Source organism: Haliotis rufescens, unplaced genomic scaffold (genome assembly GCF_023055435.1).
Source record: "Haliotis rufescens isolate VD_foot unplaced genomic scaffold, xgHalRufe1.0.p SCAF_10, whole genome shotgun sequence".
Taxonomy (NCBI): domain Eukaryota; kingdom Metazoa; phylum Mollusca; class Gastropoda; order Lepetellida; family Haliotidae; genus Haliotis; species Haliotis rufescens.
This window is the reverse complement of record NW_025963780.1, coordinates 32,032,890-32,059,390: the sequence shown is the minus strand read 5'-3', so window position 1 is coordinate 32,059,390 and position 26,501 is coordinate 32,032,890. Positions and strand designations below refer to the sequence as shown.

Here is a 26,501-nt window from a genome sequence, read left to right as displayed (position 1 = left end):
ATCCGGTGTAGAATACGTCTTCAGCATCCCATGCTGGCCGTAAAAGGCGACTTTGCTTGTCGTAAGAGGCGGGGATGCTTGTCGTAAGAGGCCTATAACGGGATCGGGTGGTTAGGCTCGCAGACTTGAAATCAATCACTGGATTGTCTGGTCCAGACTCGATTATTTACACGGACCGCCGTCATATAGCTGGAATATTGCTGAGTGCGGCGTTGAACAAGAAAGAAACAAACAAAAAACATGTTTGAGGGGTATGGACTTTCTTGCGACAACAGTACCAACAGCAGATGACCACGTCGTTGGATTATCAAATATTTTCAACGGAAAAAATGGATAATTCAACACTTTATGAGAAAACATTTATGTGCTCTAGATTGGTTCCGCCCTCACCTTTAGCGTCTTGTACGAGTATCGTTGTGTTACGCTCACTGTTGTAAATGACCTTGAACTTCATCGTGCATCTGTCTTCGTCCTTGAGTTTACATGTACCATTGTCGTCTTCTGTACAAAGAAATGACTCTTAGTATAAGTACATTATTCCCAGGTGTGTAAAACCTCTGAACCAGAAACATGACTTGAACTATTAGTACTGCGCCAGACAGGGTAACAAATACAATCTTTTAACGTCTTCTCCTTGCAGATGCTCTACCACTAGATCACGGAGGCAGTCTGGTTAATCATTGGCGATTAAAATATAACCATCGTATAGATTATGTTTTTAGTTAGATTACTGTGTTTAATAATCTGGCCTGTTATTGGGATCGGGTGGGTGAGATCTTGGGAATGGGGGGTCCATGAAAACATAAAACAGCGAAGGAGGGGACGGGAGCGCTAAAATGTATCACAACCATAACTGGGAGCGTAAAAAATGTCACAGTTCTATATTTTCAAGTATTTTACTTTAATTAATTGTAAATTATCAGTCCCTAATTCATTTAAAATATTACGTATTAGTAATACCGTCTATGTTTTCCACCTTCACCACGTGACCACACTTATTAAGGCAGTCGATTTCCGGAAGTCCGGTCCCGAACGCTACACACTCTGCGCATGTGCGACTGTCGGCACATACACCTGGGCATGTCTGTAACACAACAAACACTCGTGTTGTCAGTAACAAGGAAATCCAAATTTATTAAAGAGACAAGAAATGAAATCTGCGTGTTGTCATTAATACTATAGATGCCAAACATTCGTAGTGTCATGTTGGCAAGTTCATGTTGTCATAGGGAAACAATCGCTATCCATGCATCCACGTCCGGGGAAAAGTAATTAAACACCTACTTTATCATAGGGACAAGGTATCAATGTTGTCATATTATATAAACTCAAGCTTTTATATCCCGGAGACGAGAAATTCATGTAAACTGTCGGGCAAAAGAAAGTATACACCAATGTTTGATGGTAGTTAAAATGAAACAAACGAGAAATGGTTATTCGATTGGATGTATTTGACACGGGTATCATAGTGGTGTTTTGGACCTAAGGTTTGCGTGAAGGTGTCTGTTTTCAGCACAGTAAAGTTTTGATAACCTTTGTAATTGTTTCGTCAAATCCATGTTTCAAAAGTATACTTAAAGTTTCTTTTTCCCGGTAATTTATGCTGCCATGGAAATCATATTTTTTGTTGTCATTGGAACTGGAAATATTTTTTATGTTGTCATGGAAATAAGTAATGAAACCGTCTCAATGCACCTTTTTTCTTTTGATCTGTTTTTTATCGTTTTACAACTGAGCATTCTAACAAAAAACACCTATAACTTCAAACTGTGGGACGCTGTATTAGAGAGAGAGAGAGAGAGAGAGAGAGAGAGAGAGAGAGAGAGAGAGAGAGAGAGAGAGAGCGAGAGAGAGAGAGAGAGAGACCAACATTTCCCCAAGAAAACAGGTTCCTATTACATCATAGGTTTTGAGACAGCCCCTCATTTCCAGGTTACAAAATACACCGTTATCATGACATGCCACGTATACCGAATCAGTAATGTCTGAATGAGTGGTGGGGTTGTTCTCATAATGTTTATCGGGGTTATACAACAGCTGCTTATCGCAACTATGATAATTTTCAAGAAGATGAGAGACACCTCAACCCAGTTAGATCTAGTCTTTCTACCATGACACTGGACACAGCACTTCCAGCTTCCGAGGTCATTCAACCCATGCAGATACATATAGGTACCGATATGTGAGGGTCCGTATCAATCAATTATTATTTGGATCTAAAATTGAGTCAATTTATTTATTCATTGCAGGGTTGCGTACCTTGGGCACGTCAGGGATCTATGATCACAGGTCGAATCCCGGTTTGCGCTGATTATGTTCAGGTTTGTCAGCACCATACCCGTGCTCGTGGGTTTCACCAAAGTGGTAAACGTCTGAGACCTGCATCACTTCGGGCTTTCCTCCCACATTAAGCTGACACGCCGTGGTATAACGGGAATACTGTCGAAAGCGGCGTTAAACCCAATTCAATTAATAATTCATTCGTCTTTTAAGACATGGCAACTATACGCAGGGGTGACGATTCGGGGAATGTATAAGAGGGAATACTCTCGACGCTGGAAAATAATACTTTGTATAAGGAAATCTGCCTCAGGTTTTGCAAAGAGCAATGTGTGTATGAACTGATAAAAATGGCTTGTGAAAACACTCTAACAAATATCTTTTTTCAGGACGAACAGTTATTTTTTGTCATGCGCCATATGATGTGAGAGCTGCATTTGCAAGTGTAAACAAAACAAGTATTGTTTGACAACACCAGCCGATATATAAAGTTTATGCCTGTGAACAAGATGGCACATTTAGATCATACAGTATGTTAATATCTTCTTGAGAGATAGTGGTTGTTGACCTACCGGGCACTTGTCGCAGAGTCGGCCAACGTACCCCTCCCGGCACTTGCACTGTCCGCACACACAGGTTCCGTTACCGCTACACAGTTCCTGGAACATAGAGTGAGTGAGTGAGTGAGTGAGTGAGTGAGTGAGTGAGTGAGTGAGTGAGTGAGTTTGTGAGTGAGTGAGTGAGTGAGTGGGTGAGTGGGTGGGTGAGTGAGTGAGTGACAGAGTGAGTGAGTGAGTGAGTGAGTGAGTGAGTGAGTGGGTTGGTGGGTTGGTGTGTGGGTGTGTGGATGTGTTGGTGGGTGGGTGAGTGAGTGAGTGAGTGAGTGAGTGAGTGAGTGAGTGAGTGAGTGAGTGAGTTTGTGAGTGAGTGAGTGAGTGAGTGAGTGGGTGAGTGGGTGGGTGAGTGAGTGAGTGACAGAGTGAGTGAGTGAGTGGGTGAGTGGGTGGGTGGGTGAGTGAGTGAGTGACAGAGTGAGTGGGTGAGTGAGTGAGTGAGTGAGTGAGTGGGTTGGTGGGTTGGTGTGTGGGTGTGTTGGTGGGTGGGTGAGTCGGGTGTGAGTGAGTGAGTGAGTGAGTGAGTGAGTGAGTGCAATAGGCAGTGATGTTTCAGCTGTATTGTGTATCATGGAGGACCAGCTCGATCACGGTCTAAGAATCTACATGGAAACGTCGCTACATGCAATAAACCATGTTATCGACAAAGGTTTCCACGTTTTCTTACTTAAGCTACACATTATTGGTCAGGTACCTGTTTGTCGTCTCGGCAGGTGACGTCACTGATGGCGCACTCGCAGCTGTTGCCGGTGTAGCCGTCGTTGCAGAAACACGTCCCGCACGAACATCGGCCTTGTGTCGGCCCTGCAAAAAACAACATGTCAAGCAGTGATCCCAAAGTGAAACCTGTGACAGTGAAACCTGGTTAACTCGCACCTTTTCGTCACTCAATATGTCGTCTTAAACGATGTGACTTCACGTGAGTGTCCAAATGGTCTGATATCGTCGCTCTGCTTATGTCTATCTACGGATAAGACGATCACATACTTTCTGGAACACAAATACAAAGTAATATTATCTTGAACCCTGATTCGGAAGGTATCGCGGCGAATTGGTCCAGAATATTAATCGCAATAGAATAGAGAAACAATACACTCGATAAGTGAGGACACAGGACACTGACTCCGAGCCCTTGTTTAAGCCTCTTAATGCCGAGCGCCAGGCAGGGCAACAATAAGTCCCATCTTTTATCGTCTTTTGGCATGACGCAACCGGGGATCGAACCAAATACTACTACTACTACTACTACTACTACTACTACTACTTCTACTACTACTACCACTTCTACTACTACAACTACTACTACTACTACTACTACTACTACCACTTCTACTTCTACTACTACTACTTCTACTTCTTCTACTACTACTACTACTACTACTACTGCTACTTCTACTACTACTACTACTACTACTACTACTACTTCTACTACTACTACCACTTCTACTTCTACTACTACTACTTCTACTTCTACTACTACTACTACTACTACTACTACTACTTCTACTACTACTACTACTACTACTACTACTTCTACTACTACTACCACTTCTACTTCTACTACTACTACTTCTACTTCTACTACTACTACTACTACTACTACTACTTCTACTACTACTACTACTAATCATAACAACAACATTAGACACCTATGCACAGTGGAGGGTCGTGAATGTCTACCACAGCAGGGTGAAACCGGGTGAAATACAGCATGTTCAATCGACTCACCCCCACACGTGCGTCCCGCGTAGGTGGGGCAGGCGTTGTCATGACACTGGCAGTAGGATCCGCTGTAACCACGTCTACAGACGCACTGTCCACACTCGCACTTCCCAACACCGGAACACTGCACAGTCGAGTTGGGGCTGCAGACATCAAAACATACAGTTGAACCCCATTACTCCGGACGGGGCGGTTACAAATATTAACTATTCACTTAACAATGGGTACAGAGAAAAGTCGCGTTCTGTGTGTTGGTGCTGTAAAACGACGACATATGAAGGGGACAACGGGAATAACGGGATCAGGACTAACGGTTTCATTGTTGTTGAATCATTTGCGTGTAATTGTAAGACAAGGTGGATACAACGGCACTTTGAGACACTAGAAATGGTAACGTTAACAAATGGGATCCTCTTTAAAGAGTCATGAGATAATATGAATAATATTTAAAAAATATAATTGACAACAATGTGTTTTCTTACAGGGTTTCTAGGATCAAACGAAAAACATATCCATGTCATAATTGTGTACAAGTCATATAAAAACAGTTTACAGGAAACTCTTTTGAAGCCAAGTCTTTTCCTGTGCTTATGTAACGACATCGCCATTGTGGGGAAAATGTCCTGTGAAAGTAACAGGAGGCTCCATATATAGACGTCAGTTTACTCAGTTATGACAACTTTCCTGCTTTAATAGCTAAGGGAATTTCAAGTGTCAAAAAGAACAAAACAAGTCATTAGGACTCGTTCACTTTAAAATTTCTCCCTTAGAGAGTTCTCCCTTGAAATTTGGGCAATTTTGTTGAATAAAGGAGGTGGCGGTGTGGTTTGTGTGCGTGTGTGTGTGTGTGTGTGTGTGTGTGTGTGTGTGGTGGTGGTGGTTGGGGGGGGAGGGCTTTATCGTACAAGACCCTTTTTTGTGGTTGCGAACCCTTTCGTAAATGCGGCATTAATTTTAACCTGCGACAATCTAACGATTTTTTTGTATGATATTGCATGACTTTATGTCATTTGCGTGGGTTGTGATTTTAATAACCATGATTGACCCTGCCAAGCAGCCATGCTTTATAAATCTACAACACCAAAGTCTTAACAATATAGGCAACGGTTTTGCTGTGAACCTCAAAATAGACCAGTGATTGATCAACCAATCTAAACTCCTGTGAGTGAGTGAGTGAGTTGTGTTTAACGCCGCTTTGAACAGTATTCCAGTTATATCACGGCGTGTCAGCTTAATGTGGGAGGAAAGCCCGAAGTGATGCAGGTCTCAGACGTTTACCCCTTCAGTGAAATGCAGCTGGAATATTGCTGAGTGTGGCGTTAAACAATAAACAAACAAACACCTACCCTTGACATGACTCCGTCTCGCTTGTTGACAAATCTCCTTTACTGCATTCGCAGGTTTTACCGAAACGACCCTCGTTGCAGGAGCAAACCCCGCACTGGTAGGTGCCATTACCCCCACTGCACCGCGAGCTGTTCACCTCCTGTAATAATAATAATAATAATAACAATAATAATAATAATAATAATAATAATAATAATAAAAAGAGTAATAATAATAATAATGATAATAAATAATGATGATGATGATAATGATGATGATGATGATAATGATAACAACACAACAACAACAGCAACACAATCATCATCATCATCATCAGTAGACGAAAAGGAAGTCCATTTGTAATGCATCATTAATGAATGCTCATGACGGTCAGTGGATCCGTGTACATTTCATTCCCAGCTCCCTGGGGTGTATACATATTAAAAGATGGTACTTGTTGTTACCCTGTCTGGCGCTCGGCATTAAGGGGCTAAAACAAGGACTGGTCGGCTCGGAGTCAGTATACTGTGTCTGAGTGGGGTATTCATGTTAAACTGCGGCATGGTATCTCAGTGAGCTAGCACTATAAATCGGCATCAGTCCGGACTAGTACAAGCAGCCACACACACACACACACGTGCATGCACGTCGCTATATAAGTGCAATACTCTTGGACGCGACGTTAAACCCAATTTCACCTCACCTCACATACCATGCTGCTATGAGGTGCTATGTGCATATAAATATCTTCTTTTTTTAACAAAACACCTCGCAACAATTGTTATTCTCAACAGTCCGAAGCATCATTATTTTTTTCCATAATTATTTTCTGGAAGAATTTATTATTTCCATAACATTCCAGCACACATACCCCCTCACCGCTAATTGCTTGTCGAATGGCGCGACTAAATTGGTGGTCAGGCTCGTTGACCCGGCCGTTTCTTGTCATTATTCCAAGAAACCAGATGGTGTGATTTGTTGCTCATGTTTTCAATCACTGGTTTGCCTGGTCCAGACTCGATTACTTCTGTCTGACTGCCGCGTAAAACAACGTTCTTGACTTTGTCCAACTTAACATTAATCTATGAAAGATGCAAGTAATTGAGTAAATGTTGTTCTTATGTTGCAGGGGACCTCTTATAACCCGGATTCCCACAGCGTGTGACATCCGTGAAGATCCGGGGTAGAATAGGTCTTCAGCAATCCATGCTTGCCGTAAAAGGCGACTATGCTTGTCGTAAGAGGTGACTAACGGTATCGGGTTGTCAGGCTCGCTGACTTGGTCGATGCACGTCATCGTATCCCAATTGCGAACATCGACGCTCATGATATGGTTGTCTGGTCAAGATGTAATTATTTACAGATCGCCGTCATATAGCTGGAATATTGCTGAGTGTGGCGGTAAACAGCAAACAAACAAACAAACAAACAAACAAATAAACAAACGAACAAACAAACAAATAAACAAACGAACTTACTCCTTTCCCGGGTTTCTCACAGTCACACTGACATATGAACTCCAGGGTGACGGTCATTGTCTCGGGCAGATTGACCGGCGTTATCGTGATGTTCTGTACCCGGTCAGCGGGGTCAGCGGGACAATTAGTGGCCAGAATCTCAACCTCAAAGTCTACCTGAAACATAGCATAACATATACAGTAAACTACGGTTATAACGAACACGCTTATAACGAACTGACGGATATAACGAACTGACTTTTTGGTCCCGACTACTTGCTGTAGTCATGCTGTGTATGTACTTATAACGAACTACGGTTATAACGAACTAAAATCAGTAGTCCCTTTGAGTTCGTTATAACCGTAGTTTACTGTATTCATAACTTGTACTTCTTTTAACTTCATTCATTTCCTGAGCTAGTGTACGAGGGGCGGTATTATGATCACATCCCACGTTATTGTACTGTCCTCTTTAGGCATTCATTGTATCCATCTAATCCCCATTAAGGCATCTGTTTCAGCAACGCAAAAATTACCTTGGAAACGAAACACCACCAAAGGTTGCTTTGATAGAGTTGGGTAAAAGATATATTCCCGTTTATCCGAGTGGAACTATTTCTGGATTAACGTATTGGTTCTGAGTGTCACCTGTCTGTAGGAAAGCGCACAAGGTGTTGGTCACTATATGTAGGTGCATCCAACCCATCGGGTAGTTCTCAATACTACGGAAGTCTCTTAGGGCCACTTGTTTTTTTCTTGCAATTTCAAGATACTATGCTGAAATCTAAAGATACTAAGTTGAAATGTCAAGATTCTTAGTTGAAAGTTCAAGATACTGACTTGAAATTTCAAGATGTTATGTTGAAATGTCAGGTGAGTGAGTGAGAGAGTATGGTTTTACATCAGAAATGGGCTTCGCACATTATACTCATGTCGGGAATCGAACCCGGGTCTTCGGCGTGACGAGCGAACGCTTTAACCACTAGGCTACTTGACCGCCCCAGAAATTTCAAGAAACTTAATTGAAATTTCAAGATATATACTAAGTTGAAATTTTAAGATATTAATATCTTGAAATTTCAACTTAGTATCTTGAAATTTCAACTTCGTATCTTGAAATTTCAATAAGTTGAAATTTCAAGTTATAATCTTAAAAGTTCGATTTATTATCTTGAAATTTCAAGATCATTGTCTTGAAATTTTAACTTAGTAACTATGTATCTTGAAATTTCAAGAAAAAAACCAAAATAAATGGCCCTAAAAGGCTTCCGTAAAATACCCATGGTAAAGATTTTAGTTTATTGCGAGTGAGTGATATTGGCTTATATAACAGACTGAGTATTCAAGTTAGTTTGCGGTTAGTCAGCTTAATGTGTGCATGTCTCAGATATTTACCACTTTGGTAAGCGCGGATATGGTGCTGACAAAGCTTGAAACATAATCGGGTCGAACCGTGATTGGAACCCACGATTTCTGGCGCGCCCAAGGGACGCAACTCTGCACAGCGAATTGCGGCGCTTTAGACAAGTGGGCCACCCGTTCCCTCTCTCAGTTTATAAGAATCAAGTTAATGTTTACCGGCTGTCCTATTGTTATTCCTTTACACTGTTCCGGTAAATCCTTGTTTTTCCTGAAAATAACACACACACACACACAAATGAATAAAACGAGCATTATTTATAAACACCGTGATCCTAATATACATACACACATGTTGAACTTCTAATAAGATGAATGTGATCAGAATATTTTTATTTCAATTCAGTAGACATATATCTCTAACATAGGTACATGAGGTATAGAAGTTCAGCAATACACAGGATCTTAAAACATGATCAAGATATCGGTAATACACATATATTGGATTGATACATTATGATAAGTAGGCAGATAATTCTTTCCATTTTCGGTCAAATTTATTAATATAATTAAACAGTAATTCTAATTTAAAGGGAAATAACCTACTCTTTCGACGACAACTGAAACACTGGTAGTTTTAGCACATAAGGGGTTATTCCAGTGCACGTACTTCCAATAAATAAAACAACAAAGTCCTTTTCATTATTATTATAATTATCTGACTGAGCATAAGTTTTTGAATCACTATTAAAAAGTGATGACACCAGGTGTTCGCCAAACGGTTAGCGTATCATGTCCCAAAGCCTAAGTATCGGTGCATACATTTTGGACACCTACAAACTGTTTTTTAAACTGTAGAAATCACATACACTGATGAATTTTCTTTCGCTGCATAAGAAACCCTGAGATATCTCCACATGGAACATACACATAAACACAAACTAATGTTGAGTTAAACAACTATTTTGATTAAATGGGTTTTTTTATAGAACATGACGGACCCTAAAACGGTGCGTTTTTTCCCCACCAGTACATTAAAAGGTCATCAACCATGCATACTCACGAGGTACAATCTGGAACAAGAGTAACCGTTACATTCGGCGGTGCGTCCACTTTCAGCGTCACTTCCGATATGATAGCCTAGAGGGATAAAAATAATAATTAATATTGTATTACACTGCGTGGCTGGCTGTTTCACAGCCGGAAGCTATCAGTTACAGCGCTCTGCACTTGGAGAGACCTCATTAACACGAACTCAATTAGCTCGAGGCTTCGCTTAAAGCGGAGTAGTTGTCACCTTAACAATCACATTACCTTGTTATTCTACCGGGTACCCATTAACTGCTGGGTAAAAAGAAACATATGTCGAACAAAGCCACTTTCCTCAGAAGGCACCACATGCTATGTCCTGAGGCTCGCAGTTTGGTTTTACGCCGCTTTTAGCAATATTCCAGCAATATCACGGCGGGGGACACCAGAAATGGGCTTCACACATTGTACCCATGTCGGGAATCGAACCCGGGTCTTCGGCGTGACGAGCGAACGCTTTAACCACTAGGCTACCCAACCGCCCCCACAGTTGGTAAAAGAGCTGTGAGTCTAAAGCGCGTTTATCTGTCCAGCTTGGCGTATGGTTCCTCTATGCCAAAATTGTCCAAACTTTGGACGAGCGTTTAGTGCATTGAGTGTTTGTTATCAAATTTCAGTGTCAAAGATATTTATGTTTATAATCTGTTAGCCAGGCCAAGAAGCGATCGTCGAGCTGTGGCTTCTCTTTTTAACATGGATTTACAGTCACAGAGCTATAGCCGTCCCTGGTTTCGCCCTACAAAATGGTTTTAGATGTGTAATATACCACTGTAGTAACTCCATCCTTCATGAAACTACGACAGTCGTATATCTACATCCGTCTGCGACTAGAACCCATTGTTACCCCTCAACAAGGCAGTCTCAGAACTAGCTACGACTGGCGCAAGTATCTGAGTTAAAGTTTCGCTGAGATCGCTTTGAGGAACGATATCCCGTTCCACAAGGCAATCTTAGAACTACGACTATCGTAAGCATATGTTAATGTAGGGGAGTTACGATCATCTTAGCGCTAAGATCGCTTTGACTTTGGATTTGATAATTAAGAAATAGCCAGCAAGACATTAACTGGGCACCAAACCTCGTAGTTGTCCTTCACTATCTTGATGACGTTGCTGGAGTCTGCGTCAAGGACGTCGACGCTTGAACCCACGATGACTTCACTCAGTTTGTCATAGTCCTGCTTGGCATCTTGTTTGGCAATGGCGAAAATAATGTTGACTTTCCTCTTGGACACCCAGTAGGCGATCTGACCCACGGACGGGTAATCCTGGAAATACACCATGTGCAAGTATCAGACGGGCTACCTAAGTCCAATACTGTGAGACCTCGTTAACCCGGATCGTCCGGATTGACAAATGTCCGGATAAACAAGGTGAGGTGAGGTAAAAAGGGGTTTAACGTCGCGTCCAAGATGATTGCACTTATATGGCGACGTACACGTGTGTGTGTGGTGTGTGTGTGGTGTGTGTGTGTGTGTGTGTGTGTGTGTGTGTGTGTGTGTGTGTGTGTGTGTGTGTGTGTGTGTGTGTGTGCTTGTACTCGTCCGGACTGTACCCGAACAGTCCTTGTTTTAGTCCATTAATGGCCAGGCAGGGTAACAACAAGAACCGTCTTTTAACGTCTTTAGGAATAGAACCCACGGTCTTCCGCTCTACCACTAGACCACAGACGCGGTCCCAGAAACACAAGCACGGGGAGTCTTTAAATGACATTTAGAAGTGATACAAATAACCAAGAAAATTTGTGGATGTCTTTTTCTTTTCTAATAAAGAACACAGCGTTTTGGATTATAAGCTTATTCCTAAATCAGGTAAATTTCTCATTACGCCTTCATTTACCTGATGAGCTAAGCATCTACTCCGAAACGTTATATTCATCCATACATTCTCTCTCTTAGTGAGTGAGTTGGGTTTAACGCCGCTTTTAACAGTATTCCAGTTATATCGCGGCGTGTCAGCTTGATGTGGGAGGAAAGCCCGAAGTGATGCAGGTCTTAGACGTTTACCACTTCGGTGAAACCCACGAGCACGGGTATGGTGCTGACAAACCTAGAAACATAATCGGGGCGAACCTGGATTCGAACCCACAATCATAGGTTTCTGGCGTGCCCAAGGGACTCAACTCTGCACAGCGAATCGCGGCGACATAGCCGACTGGGCCACCCGTGCCCCCTTCTCTCTCTTAAGTCATGACTATTTGAGTATGTCCTCAAAGGCGAGGTTTCCGGATGCACGGAGTCCAGATGAACCAGATTTCCCTGTAGACAGTACCATTCCTACGTTCTACAATACATACATCTTTTCTCGATTTTCTATCAAATCAGTGAGCGTATATCCAACATAAATTTCCTATCTACGAAAATAACGTTTTAATAGTCATTGACTAAGTTTTAAAAATATTCAAGATATAACGAACATAACACAAAATATATATTTTTTAAATATCCAAAGTCTCTCCGAGAGTTTATCTCTCATTCTGTGTATTTGTAATACAGGAAGCAGGTCTTACCTGGATTAATTCTTGTGGGTTTTCCCCACTCTTGTCCAAGTGACACTGTCCGTCATTAGGGATGACAATACCCGCCAACTGTAACACACACAACCAGCAGAGTGGACGTTAATGCAGGCAGCTAGGCATGAAGGCAGGTTTCTATACTGGGGTATGCATTCCAGTGTGTCGAAACGTTAATGTCACATCGGCATTATCTTAGTCGTATATTGACGAGTCTTTGTTCACGATAATGATAATCATGAACAAAACACTAAAACCACATATATGTTAACAAAACACGCACGACGAACGGATGGCGTTCAGTACTGCTTGCCTGTGCCTTATCCACCCTTCTCTACATCAGTACTCGCCCTACTCCACATCAGTACTCACCCTTCTCTACATCGGTACTCGCCCTTCTCTACATCAGTACTCGCCCTTCTCTACATCAGTACTCGCCCATCTCTACATCAGTACTTGCCCTTCTCTACATCAGTACTCACCCTTCTCTACATCAGTACTCGCCCTACTCTACATCAGTACTTGCCCTTCTCTACATCAGTACTCACCCTTCTCTACATCAGTACTCGCCCTACTCTACATCAGTACTCGCCCATCTCTACATCAGTACTCGCCCTACTCTACATCAGTACTCACCCTTCTCTACATCAGTACTCACCCTTCTCTACATCAGTACTCACCCTTCTCTACATCAGTACTCGCCCTACTCTACATCAGTACTCGCCCTTCTCTACATCGGTACTCGCCCTTCTCTACATCAGTACTCGCCCTTCTCTACATCAGTACTCACCCTTCCATCCCCTGCTGCATGGAACGTGGAGTCGGAGGAGTAGATGAGAAGTTTCCTTGCGGACTCGCGCCACCCCAGCTGCTTCTGCAATTGAGTCAGTGACGTCACAATGTTATTTGCTCTATGTGTACGTACCGTACCGCCATTCGAATGTACTGAGGCAAGGCAGACACGGGGAAGACATTTCTGTGTACCGGTATATATGGACCAAAAGCAATAGGTGCAGACATTATATGACTGATCCACAACAAACATCATAGCATGATTAAGGAGAAAATTCTACTGTGTTTTGAAATTTGAGGTAGTCTCAATGTAGATTAGATATAATTTATTTTAATTTGGAACCGTGCGCTTTAGGCATCGAATGGAATTAGATACCTAATTTTACTATTTTGGCCAATCAGAATCAAGTATTCTTCAGTGTCATTGTAGACTAAAATACACCAGAGTTGAAGAGATATAGCAGATTTCGATTTTTCTGATGGGGACATATATGTACATGCTGGACTACTTGTCTTTTTGTTCTTCTTTTTCAAATTTCAAGACAGTGTGTTGAAATTTCAAGATGCTATGTTTAAATTCGAGGATACTCACTTGAAATTTCAGGTGATAATCTTAAAATATCAAAATTTCAAGTAGAAAGCAAGTGGCCCTGAAAGGTTTCCGTACTTTTGGTCCAGCATGTACACATATATCCCCATCAGAAAATTCGCCCGAAAAGGCTTCCGTACAAAAGAGCTGTAGCAACTGAAACACCTGGCAATGTTACATTTGCAGGATCTGTACTGACCTCACATGTTACAGCCTGCATGATGGCGTCGAGGCCTCCTTCAGGCGCATCTATATTCCCAGTGACGTTGGCGGTTTTCACACTCTCCTGGTTAAAAAGAGACAGAAACATTCCGAAACAAATCATTATGAATAATTGAGGGGACAAGGAAACAGGAAACAGTGGATGCGCGATAAGATATAATTTTGTCAGAGTAATGAAACCTCGTTTAACAGATTAACATCGACACATTAATATTCTGCTGCGACTTCCAGCAGCTATTTATATGTACAGTAAACTACGGTTATAACGAACACGCTTATAACGAACTGAAAGATATAACGAACTAACTTTTTAGTCCCGACTATTTGCTGAGGTTATGCTGTATATATGCTTATAACGAACTACGGTTATAACGAACTAAAAATAGTAGTCCCTTTGAGTTCGTTATAACCGTAGTTTACTGTATATGTGTACTGACAATAAGAAAGCCTCTTGGCGAGTGAGTGAGTGCGTGAGTGAGTGAGTGAGTACGCCACTTTTAGCAATATTCCAGCAATACCAGGGAGGGGGACGCCAGAAATGGGTTTCACACACTATACCCTTGTAGGAAATCGAACCCGTCCTTCGATGTGACCAGCGAACGCTTTAACAACGTTAACTAGACTACTCAACACCACTTTTGGCTCTGAGAACCTATTCCGAGTTAGTGAGTAGTGAGTGATTGAGTATAATTTTACGTCGCGTTTAGTATAATTCTAGCAAAATCACGGCGAGGACCACCACGAATTAAATTCAAAGATTGTACTCATTTTCTAAAGCAAACTTTTACGAGACAAGAGAACGCTTTAACCACTAGGCTACCTCGTTCACCTTGTCACCTTAATTCAGAATGTTTACAGAACGCATTGGGCCACACACACTCCAGACTCTCTTGAAATCCTGACAAAACGAATTCGTGTTTCAAGAAAAAAGACTTAACTCGAAAGTGTCGAAATATACGGAAGCCTTTTAGGGCCATATTTAAAAAAACAATTTCGATACTATCTTGAAATTTTAACTAAGTATGTGTCTTGAAATTTCAACTTATTATCTTGAAATTTCAACATAACATCTTGAAATTTCAATTAAAAAATTTAAAAAATGGCCCTAAAAGCCCCTCGTAGAAATACTACTTACCACGAACATCGACACGTTCTTCGTGAAGTTCAGCCGATGTCGATAGCCGTATGGAGCCGAACATCTGGGTTTCTCGTTTGCATTACATGGGTCCTGTAGTCTGCAAACGTTGACACGGGTTAATAAAAGCGACAAAATTCATTCCATGATCATAAACAAGTCCTTGTTAAAAGTCGAGTCCATCGTACGATTCCGACAATATCATGAGCATGTGTTTATGAATCACCATCACTAGTCATGATACCGGGTATTCACGAAAAGGTGAGCGTATCCTGCTCCGCCGGGGGTACCCGTCACAAACACATGCAAGGGCAAGCAAATTGTGTACAAGACAATATAAGGAATTGTATTGTCACTGATGCGTCAATCGTGTCTACAACATGGCTTTATATACAGTTTCATATAAAATGGCCATTTTCAAATACGTTTCCACTATGTATTTACGACAAAGCACCAGTTTTTGTTTACAAAGGAACATATTTGTAAAGACATTCAGAAAGCGAAATCAATATGGACATTTTATGAACCGTTCATCGGTTATTTCGATCACTATCCTTTCAGTTGCTTCCTCTGTGTCTTGGGGGCACGGGTGGCCCAGTCGTCTACGGCGCCGCGATTCGCTGTGCAGAGTTGCGTCCCTTGGGCACGCCAGAAACCTATGATTGTGGGTTCGAATCCCGGTTCGCCCCGATTGTGTTTCTAGGTTTGTCAGCACCATACCCGTGCTCGTGGGTTTCACCGAAGTGGTAAACGTCTAAGACCTGCATCACTTCGGGCTTTCCTCCCACATTAAGCTGACACGCCGTGATATGACTGGAATACTGTTAAAAGCGGCGTTAAACCCAACTCACTCACTCACTCTGTGTCTTTGAATCATTTAATATAACCATCGGGAAGTGAGTGAGTGAGTGAGTGAGTGAGTATGGTTTTACGCCGCTTTTAGCAATATCCCAGCAATATCACGGCGGGGGACAGCAGAAATGGGCTTCACACATTGTTCCCATGTCTGGAATCGAACCCGGTATTCGGCGTTAACCATCGGGAAAAGTGTCCAATGCTCTTCTACCAATATTTCAGCAGCTATCGGATGTCTAAATAATTATCAACGGCAAATGTGTATATTTCCAAAAGATGAACGGAAGTTCATAATGTTTTAAATTTGCATGTTTCTACGTGTATATATACTGACTGCAGTAATTAAGGGGTCAGATAAAAAAGTAAAGATAAAAATATATATTGGACGTGCTCCATTTCATATACAGGACACCCGTTAATCCAGACGGTTGCGTTCCGAGGAATAACAAGAGAAGACAAATAAATGAAACCTTTAAAGTAATGTCAAGAAAAAAAAATCAATCGAGATGTATGGTGTGGTGCCCTGTACTTATTGACGAAGACGCACCAGTCTATTATTTGGATGACCTTTGAATATCTAACATTGACGCAGATGGGGGTGAGACGGCACCCAGTTACTCCGGTGACCTTCTGGTATTACCAGTTATTACTGCGGCTATTATCACAGCTCTCGAATAATTGGTTTAGTTTACACTACGATTCAACATGTGAGCTCGTGATGATAACACGGCCGACTACTGGCGGACCAAGCTGGGAAAAGTGATATAAAGTGGTTTCGGTTAAACAGTATTTCAGCCGTATTTCGACTGTCAACTTAATGTCGGTGGAACGTCCGAGTACGTCCGAGTGGGATGTACAGACCCCCCCCCCCCCCCCCCCCCCCCCCACACACACACACACACACACAGAGTAGAAGTGGTAAGTTGCTGAAATGAAATGATCATAATCTGAGCGAATCTGGGAACCGAACCCACCATCAGCGGATGAGGGTATAGCTAGGGGGCACAACTCTGCACAACATGTTGCTTCATCTTAGACCACTGGGTCTCCCTGGCCTGCAAGAAACAGTAGCTGGAGCTACAAGAAATACATAGTAGATACAAATCTTATCATCACCATGTTTTATCCACAAACTTCGGCTTCGTGTATTTGCAATAGTAGCGTTGAGTGTACGGATGCGAGCAACCTCAACTAAATTGAAATCCTGTAGCCTGTCTCAAAGTCTCTGAGCCATAGTATCGTTCCATCTCCCAGCCCTTACTGTAATGTTACCCCAAAGTGAAGCAAGTCTGGATTTCCCACATGAACTGAACCTCCAATATCACTTGTCTTTATCAATTTAAATATAGCCGCTTGTTTTTCCATCAAAATTTCATATATAAAGCGACCGTCAGTCCATGAAACCCCCTTAGAGAACAGTTTTAAATAACACAATCTGTTTATCCAGACATGTGTTAGAACGGGCCGGTGTCCGGCGTGTTACCGTCCGGATGAACGAAATTTCACTCCGTACGTCTGTCGGTTTAAAACTATATTTACACAGCTAGTTTCGATAGACGAAACCCAGCGTTATTCGGCCATGTTCCAGTATACGATATACAGGAAGTACAAATGACGCCAGTAATACTGGTATTTGTTTATCGCCAGAAGATAAAATGCTATGATTATACTTAACCATAGGTTGTAGGGCCACAGTCGGGTCACTAGTGTGTAAATAGCCCACCACGGGGAAGCCGACATGTGGTACAAATAGCAATGTCCCGATCGCATTACTAAGTAGGGCGTTGAGGCGTATTGTAACTGAATGTACGCTGACGGGTTTCCTGGTTCATGAGCTCTACAAGGATCATTTCCTACACGGACCCTTTACTTGGACCCTTTAGGACAGGGACCTTTACTACACGGACCCTTTACTTGGACCCTTTAGGACAGGGACCATTTACTACACGGACCCTTTACTTGGACCCTTTAGGACTGGGACCATTAACTACACGGACTCTTTAATAAAATCACACTTTACTACATGGATCTAATACTATGACCTTTTAGGACAAGGACCATTAACTATATGGACCCTTTACTTGGACCCTTTAGGACAGGGACCATTAACTACACGGACCCTTTAATAAATGACTCTTTTGTAAAATGACACTTTTCTACACGGATCCTTTACTTGGACCCTTTAGGACAAGGACCATTAACTACTAGTATATGGACCCTATACTTGGACCCTTTAGGACAGGATCATTTACTACACGGACCCTTTACTTGGACCCTTTAGGACAGGGGCCATTAACTATATTGACCCTTTACTTGGACCCTTCAGGACAAGGACCATTAACTACACGGACCCTTTAGTATAAGGACCCTTTAGGACAAGGGCCATTAACTGCAAGGGCCCTTTAATACAAGTACTCTTTAGTAAAAGGACACTTTTCAACACGGATCCTTTACTTTGATCCTTTAGGACAAGGACCATTAACTACATGGACCCTTTAGTATAAGGACCCTTTAGGACAAGGGCCATTAACTGCAAGGGCCCTTTAATACAAGGACTCTTTAGTAAAAGGACACTTTTCTACATGGATCCTTCACTTGGACCCTTTAGAACAAGGACCATTAACTACATGGGCCCTTTAGTATAAGGACCATTTAGGACAAGGACCGGTAACTACAAGGACACCTTAGTACATGGACCATTAACTACAAGGACCCTTTATCACACACCTGCAGATGTAACATTGCCAGGTGTTTCAGTTGCTACAGCTCTTTTGTACGGAAGCCTTTTTGGGCGAATTTTCTGATGGGGATATATGTGTACATGCTTTATTAACAGTTTTGTTGTTTTACACCACCCCTCAAGGGCCTCCCTGTATAGGTAAAGTTGCAATCACGAATAAAACAATATTAATGATTCAGTGACTTCACTGACTCCATGAGCCTTCATTGCAACACATACATGCACACAGAAGTGTCAGGCTCGCCTGAAACATTCCAATCTATTTTTAGATCAATATGTTTAATATGAAATAAGATTTTGAGATGATGTTAAAATTAGTTTTTGATATCAAAAGATGACGAAGGACAACACATTCTTGAACCATATTAACATCATGTCATCATTTCAATGAAGCGAAGCATAGTAATCAATTGTGTACTATCCTATACTGATTTGACATTCATCTCGAACTCTTCTACTTAACCTCTCCTCGGCAGAATGTACTCCCGGGATCTAAGGTAAGAGACAGAAGTCACTGTGTTCAAACTAGGTATGTTCTTGAGTGAGTGAGTGAGTGAGTTGGGTTTAACGCCGCTTTTAACAGTATTCCAGTTATATCACGGCATGTCAGTTTAATGTGGGGGCAAAGCCCGAAGTGATGCAGGTCTCAGACGTTTACCACTTCGGTGAAACCCACGAGCACGTGTATGGTGCTGACAAACCTAGAAACATAATCGGGGTGAACCTGGATTCGAACCCACAATCATAGGTTTCTGGCGGAATCATACTGAGAAAATAATTTTGCCTCGGTTTTATGAACAATTATTTTTTGACTTGCTGGCTGCTGTATCAAACGTTCTGTCTCTAAAATAGTCACTTTCATCTTCATAATCCACTCTATCACGTTTTCCAAAGCACTTAATGAATTCTGGCTCTTCAATAGAAGTGAACCGGCAACCGATCCTTAAACGTGAAAATAATCTCCATCCAACTTACCGACTGGGAACTGTATTGGTGAATGGCAGAATGACCTTGTCTTGAAAATAACCAAACCCAAGCCGGTAATTGTTTGAAATATTTCCTATTTTGCTAGCTGCAAAAGAAAAACGGGCCATATTATTTTACAACATCCATCAGTGAATATAGAGAAGAAAAAAACCATTTGTGCATCGATTTTTTGGTCATACTTTTGTCATTGTTACGAATTACATATTATTATCTTAAATCAAATGTAGTGGTTTGACAAGTTTGACATATCTTATACTACATAATTATAATTTCTTTGTAGTAATTTGTATTGATTTGTAAACATAATTTTATAAAAACAATTGTTAATTGTATATTAACATTTTTGTGTTGTTTGTAAATTTCACACTGAAATCTTTTGCGTATAAATTTCTGGGTGAAATTATTGTTTCAATTTGGGAGTCGACTCGTAACATTATCACCTGCATGGATTATGCAGATCCGTGGGTTAATTGTAAGGTCTTGTGTAGCCGGAAATGTTCCAGGGTTGCCTTGAATTCCTTCACGTGAGGGTGATTCCAGCAAGAATCGCGCCATTTGTACCAGTAAGGTGATCATTGGTTTTACTCATGTTTTATTTGCAAACATAGATCTCGTTATCATGCTTTCGGCGAAACCACAAAGATAAGGGTTCTCTTTGGCCTTCTCGAAATACATATTTTACGTTCAAACATGAAACTCAACTTGGATCTAAGATTTTACCGAGGCATTTTTATGAGTGAGTGAGTGAGTGAGTTTGGTTTTACGCCGCTTTTAGCAATATTCCAGCAATATCACGGCGGGGGACACCAGAAATGGGCTTCACACATTGTACCCATGTCGGGAATCGAACCCGGGTCTTCGGCGTGACGAGCAACGCTTTAACCACTAGGCTACCCTAGTATAGTTAAGCGTTGTTAATTAGGTGTATTTCCAAAACATGGGAGTGTTGACACACACAAAGTTGAAATCTCCTGAATTCGTTAACACATCTGATAACTTTCAAATTGATATGTTGCTGTCCTCATGTTTTTGAATTATGTATAACGTATGGACCTAAAGGGGATATTATCCACTGTCGAATACAGGGGTGGGGTTGGGGGTGCACTAACCTATTTGACAAAATCCTGGATCCGCCTTTAAATTATCACAGGGGCGGTCGGGTAGCCCAGTGGTGAAAGCGTTCGCTCGTCACACCAAAGACCCGGGTTCTATTCCCCACATGGGTTCAATGTGTGATTCCCATTTCTGGTTTCCCCCGCCTTGATACTGCAGGAATATTGCAAAAAGCGGCGTAAAACTATACTCACTCACTCAGATTACCATTCCTTGTCCGTTGACAGTTTTGTTTCGTAGCACCGCTGGTTTTATTGCACATAATTTTAATTTTTATGTGAATTATGTACTCACCTATTTGTCCGGCTAAGTTGCCCAGTTTCTGCTTATGAGTGTTCATGGTGAAGGATAAATCAAAGAGGAAGTACAGATCCACAGGGTAGTTCCTGGCAGCTTGGTACCGCATGGGAACCTTCACTTTGGAATCTGGAAGATAAATAATACATCTTGGACGTATTGAATGTGGCGATTGGGATTTGAAATTCGCAGCTTACGTACTTGTTCTTAGTCAATGGTATCTTTTCAGGAGATGGGTTGTTCGAGGCATTCAATAACGTCCCAGGGGGCACGTGTGGCCCAGTCGTGTAAGGCGCCGCGATTCACTGTGCAGAGTTGCGTCCCTTTGGCACACCAGAAACCTATGATTGTGGGTTCGAATCCAGGTTCGCCCCGATTATGTTTCTAGGTTTGTCATCACCATACCCGTGCTCGTGGGTTTCACCGAAGTGGTAAACGTCTGAGACCTGCATCACTTAGGGCTTTCCCCCCACATTAAGCTGACACGCTGTGATATGACTAGAATACTGTTAAAAGCGGTGTTAAACCCAACTCACTCACTCACTCACTCAATAACGTCCCATCGGCGGCATCACTTTCAGTGTTCATATAATATGTCAACGCTAGAGAACAACCAGTCACGAATAGCCACCGAGACAGATTACACAGGGTGAGGTGAGGTGAGGTGAGGTGAGGTGAGGTGAGGTGAAATGGGGTTTAACGTCGCGTCCAAGATTATTGCACTTATATAGCGACGTGCATGTACGTGTATGTGTTTGTATGGCTGCTTGTACTAGTCCGGACTGATGCTGATTTATAGTGCTAGCACACTGAGATACCATGCCGCAGTTTAACATGAATACCCACTCAGACACAGTATACTGACTCCGAGCCGACCAGTCCTTGTTTTAGCCCCTTAATGCCGAGCGCCAGACAGGGTAACAACAAGTACCATCTTTTAACGTCTTTTGGTATGACGCGGCTGGGGATCGACCGCCGGACCTTCCGCTCTCCGGGCGGACGCGCTACCATTAGACCACGGAGGCGGTCAGATTCCACTAGGAGTAAAAGACAAAAAGGCGATGAAAACCACATGAATGGATACCCAGTGATGACACCAGGTGTTTACCTATTACTGAAAAACGAAATACTACACTAACATGTAGGCTATGAAATATTTTATCACCCAATGCATATCTCTCCTCTAAAATTAAACGAAAATACATCCTGAAATATTTTTTCTGATGCTGAGTCAATGTGGAAATTGAGCTGGCTAGAGCTGGCTAGAATTGCCTTTATATGTATCTAGATTTGTTTTGTTTTCATGAAATACGTGTATGCCACAGTCATGGGGCGGGACTAAATGAAATACATGTTGCTCTTTGTACGTTATTCGTCTTTTAAAACATTCAACATTAGTGAGTGAGTGAGTGAGTATGGTTTAACGTCGCTTTTAACAGTATTCCAGTTATATCATGGCGTGTCAGCTTAATGTGGGAGGAATGCCCGAAGTGATGCAGGTCTCAGACGTTTACCACTTCGGTGAAACCCACGAGCACGGGTATGGTGCTTGACAAACCTAGAAACATAATCGGGGCGAACCGGGAGTCGAACCCACAATCATAGGTTTCTGGCATGCCAAAGGTACGCAACTCTACACAGCGAATCGCGGCGCCTTAGACGACTGGGCCCCCGTGCCCCCTCATTCAACAGTAGATTTAAGCTGAAGGCGATTTATCTAATGGTAACGGACGTTGCGCCGACCAGCACTATTCATGACCTGTTTGTCTCAATATTGAGTGGAATGTCGATTTCTGAAGAACTGTAACATTGCTAAGATGCTAAGATGTTTCCATATGAAAACTCACGAATGTGCTCCTGTGTCGATCACCGAGTGTTTTATTAAGTAAAATAATGTAAATAATCACACCTGCCTGCGGTGCGAAATGTATATTACTCAAAAGAAGTTAAGGATCACCCGATTCTTTCATAGTGGTAAAGTAAATCTGTCATGACATGAGAGATTAACTATAGTAATATGAAAGAATCAGGTGATCCTTAACTTCTTTTGAGTAGTATATGTTGGGGAGGACAATTAAAGACAAACAAGAAACTAGTGGCACAATTCAGTAATTAGAGAATGAAATGTTTATGAATGTTTCGCTTATGGTTTTACGAATCTAGGCAAACGAATCGCGAATAATGTTCTAACTTCCGAATGCAACAGTGTGTGACCTGCATAGAGAAGAGCGCGTCCCATTGAGTGGATCTTTTCTCTGGTTTATATGGCCTAGTCTGTCTCACAGTCCCTGAACCATATTATTGTCCTTCGGCCTGGCCCTAACTTTAATGTTATAGCCTTAAATAAAGCAAGTCTAGATTTTCCACAGGTTCGCCTCCCATCGCACTTGGGCTCCTTATCAATTAAAATGCATTTGCTTGTTTTTATCAGAGACAGAGTGTTAGTTTATACTTGGAGCAGAATCATTTTTTATAGGTACAATACAACTGGAATATTGCCGACCGGCGTAAGACAACATTCACCAACACCATCATAAAGGTTTAAATGGTAATACGAACAATATTAGTCCGTATTCGTGTATGTTAACTCATGCATCTCTGAAAAATGACCTCATACGTGCGATCATATCTCAAAGCAAGAAATATAAGTACATTGCATATCACACTGTTTTTTTATCCATCAGTTTGTGTACGTCAGTTCATGGGATGCTTCTGAACAATGTACGACAAATATATTTTTTAATGTTTTAACTGACATTATTTTTATGAGTGAAGCCAATTACAATACATTAAAGCATCTTCTAATTTGTTTTCACTGTTTCCATGACCAGATGGTGCTACTCTCTGACCTGATGGAGCACTGACAGTACTCCAACTGTATAACTGCTTTTGTTCCTTGTCCCATGCTAAAGATCCCAGTAACACAGTTATTGTGCTCACGTGTGTGTAAATGTCACACATGCCGATTTGTCATCCTGACTCGGGACGACGCATCTTAAATTGCCAGTAATTGCAGGCAGACAGACACATCTCCGGTACCCTCGCTGCCATATGTTTGTAATATACCCCCGTGGATGACACGATAAACATTATAATGACTTAATACCATTGGTCGTAATTTGTAAATTGTGTAACGATGACAAACCACAGACCAGAACAAAGGATAATTGCTGCATTGTGTGAAATGTGTATCGCCGTTTGTATGTCAATAGTATGTCAATGTACACACAAAGGCTGGTGTGGTAGATCCGTTATGGCACCAGATATACCTTTGTTATACATGTTGAATTCATTTCAATGAGAAGGGGAATCTAGTACGTCTCGGTCATCTACCAGTGGAATAACAGTGAAATACTAGTGAAATACCAGCAAATACCAGTGCGATACCTGTGAAATACCAGTATATACCAGTACAATAACAGTGAAATACCAGTGAAATATCAGTAAATACCAGTGCAATACCAGGAAATACCAGTGAAATACCAGTAAATAACAGTGGAATAACAGTGAAATACCAGTAAATACCAGTGAAATACCAGTAAATAACAGTGAAATAACAGTGTAATAACAGTGAAATAATAGTAAATACCAGTGAAATGCCAGTGAAATAACAGTAAATAATCGAGTTTAGACCAGGTAAAGTAGTGACCTAAAATGTGCAACAACCCATCCCCTGGGGCCTGTTCTGTAACCCTTAGATAGCAGGGGTGGCCCAGTCGTCTAAGGCGCCGCAATGCGCTGTGCAGAGTTGCGTCCCTTGGACACACCAGAGTCCTATGATTGTGGGTTCCAACCCTGGTTCGCCCCGATTATGTTTCTAGGTTTGTCAGCACCATACCCGTGCTCGTGGGTTTCACCAAAGTGGTAAACGTATGAGACCTACATCACTTCGGGTTTTCCTCCCACATTAAGCTGACACGCCGTGATATAACTGGAATACTGTTTAAAGCGACGTTTAATCAACACACTCACTCACTTAATTACCAGAACCATATAATGTTTTCAACATGTTCTTGTTACAAGTTGGCAGCCATTATGTTCGATGAGAAATATATGGGACTAATGGATGTTTTAATCTTGTGCAAACGTGAGCAAACATTCACACAAATTCTAACCGTGACATTTCCCCCTTCTAAGCGGTAAAGAGGAACGTATAGTTTCACAGGCTCCGAAAATTATATCATACCTAATTGTGTCGAATACCATATTGGCCCATCCTGACGAGGTTCCTAGGGATGGTGTAGTCTTGCCTCAGGACGTCGCTTGTCAACAAGATACCTGATGTGCGATACTATCCCATACTGTGACCTTTGCATGGAGTTTTCACACATGCTAACTCACTGGTCTTGTAATGTGGTTGATCGCGTGGTGGATGGGGGATCTGCAGTGTCTGTGTATGTTGCGTTATTTATACCCATGAGTACATATGTGCAATCAGTCTACTCACTGGGGCGGATCTGTAGAGTCGGTGTATGTTGCGTTATTATACCCATGAGTATATATGTGCAATCAGTCTACTCACTGGGGCGGATCTGTAGAGTCAGTGTATGTTGCGTTATTTATACTCATGAGTACATATGTGCAACCAGTCTACTCGCTGGGGCGGATCTGTAGAGTCGGTGTATGTTGCGCTATTTATACCCATGAGTACATATGTGCAACCAGCCTACTCAATGGGGCGGATCTGTAGAGTCGGTGTATGTTGCGTTATTTATACCCATGAGTACATATGTGCAATCAGTCTACTCACTGGGGCGGATCTGTAGAGTCGGTGTATGTTGCGTTATTTATACCCATGAGTATATACGTGCAATCCGTCTACTCACTGGGGCGGATCTGCAGTGTCAGTCGTTGTGGCTGCAGTTGCACCGATTCCTTGCCGTTTACGCCGTCTGTTACGTCGTTGTTCTGGAAGCAAGACAAGGAGTTCAAGAGATCGACGAGCTCTTGTTTTGGATGCCAATACGACAACGAATACGAAGTCAACACCCAAAGCTGTATGGTCTATTTATACATATTTCACAAAGCAAACAATAATATTATGCACACACATCGGTAATTCTTGAACGTTTAGAAAAAAACAGTCTATATGTATTCCTGCCTCGAATACCGACTAGTGCCTCGTGTTAAACATTGCAATGTTCGACCCGTGAAGAATCGGGTAAGAATCCCTACCCATGCATGTCGCAGGATCCGGGGTAGAATAGGTCTTCAGCAACCCATGCTTGCCGTAAAAGGCGACAATGCTTGTCGTAAGAGGCGACTAACGGGATCGGGTGGTCAGGCTCGCTGATTTGGTTGACGCATGTCATCGTATCCCAGTTGCATGGATCGGTGCTCATAATGTCAATCACTGGGATGGCTGGTCCACACTCGATTATTTACAGACCGCCGTCTTAAAGCTGGATTATTG

General features: G+C 42.0%; 1 protein-coding gene across 1 annotated transcript in view; it reads right to left on the bottom strand.

The window, feature by feature from the left end:
- Positions 1-26,501, bottom strand: part of LOC124115883 (integrin beta-PS-like) — a 49,560-nt gene that overhangs the window by 5,111 nt on the left and 17,948 nt on the right. The window contains exons 4-20 of the mRNA XM_046477042.2: positions 25,915-25,996; positions 21,086-21,217; positions 19,667-19,763; positions 15,097-15,196; positions 13,939-14,025; positions 13,149-13,232; positions 12,356-12,433; positions 10,926-11,114; positions 9,822-9,898; positions 8,978-9,029; positions 7,421-7,576; positions 5,963-6,102; positions 4,623-4,759; positions 3,589-3,698; positions 2,853-2,939; positions 961-1,084; positions 391-501 (exon numbers count right to left, since the gene is read on the bottom strand). Of these exons, the coding sequence (XP_046332998.2) occupies positions 391-501; positions 961-1,084; positions 2,853-2,939; positions 3,589-3,698; positions 4,623-4,759; positions 5,963-6,102; positions 7,421-7,576; positions 8,978-9,029; positions 9,822-9,898; positions 10,926-11,114; positions 12,356-12,433; positions 13,149-13,232; positions 13,939-14,025; positions 15,097-15,196; positions 19,667-19,763; positions 21,086-21,217; positions 25,915-25,996 (1,843 nt within the window). The remainder of the gene's footprint in view (positions 1-390; positions 502-960; positions 1,085-2,852; positions 2,940-3,588; positions 3,699-4,622; positions 4,760-5,962; positions 6,103-7,420; positions 7,577-8,977; positions 9,030-9,821; positions 9,899-10,925; positions 11,115-12,355; positions 12,434-13,148; positions 13,233-13,938; positions 14,026-15,096; positions 15,197-19,666; positions 19,764-21,085; positions 21,218-25,914; positions 25,997-26,501) is intronic.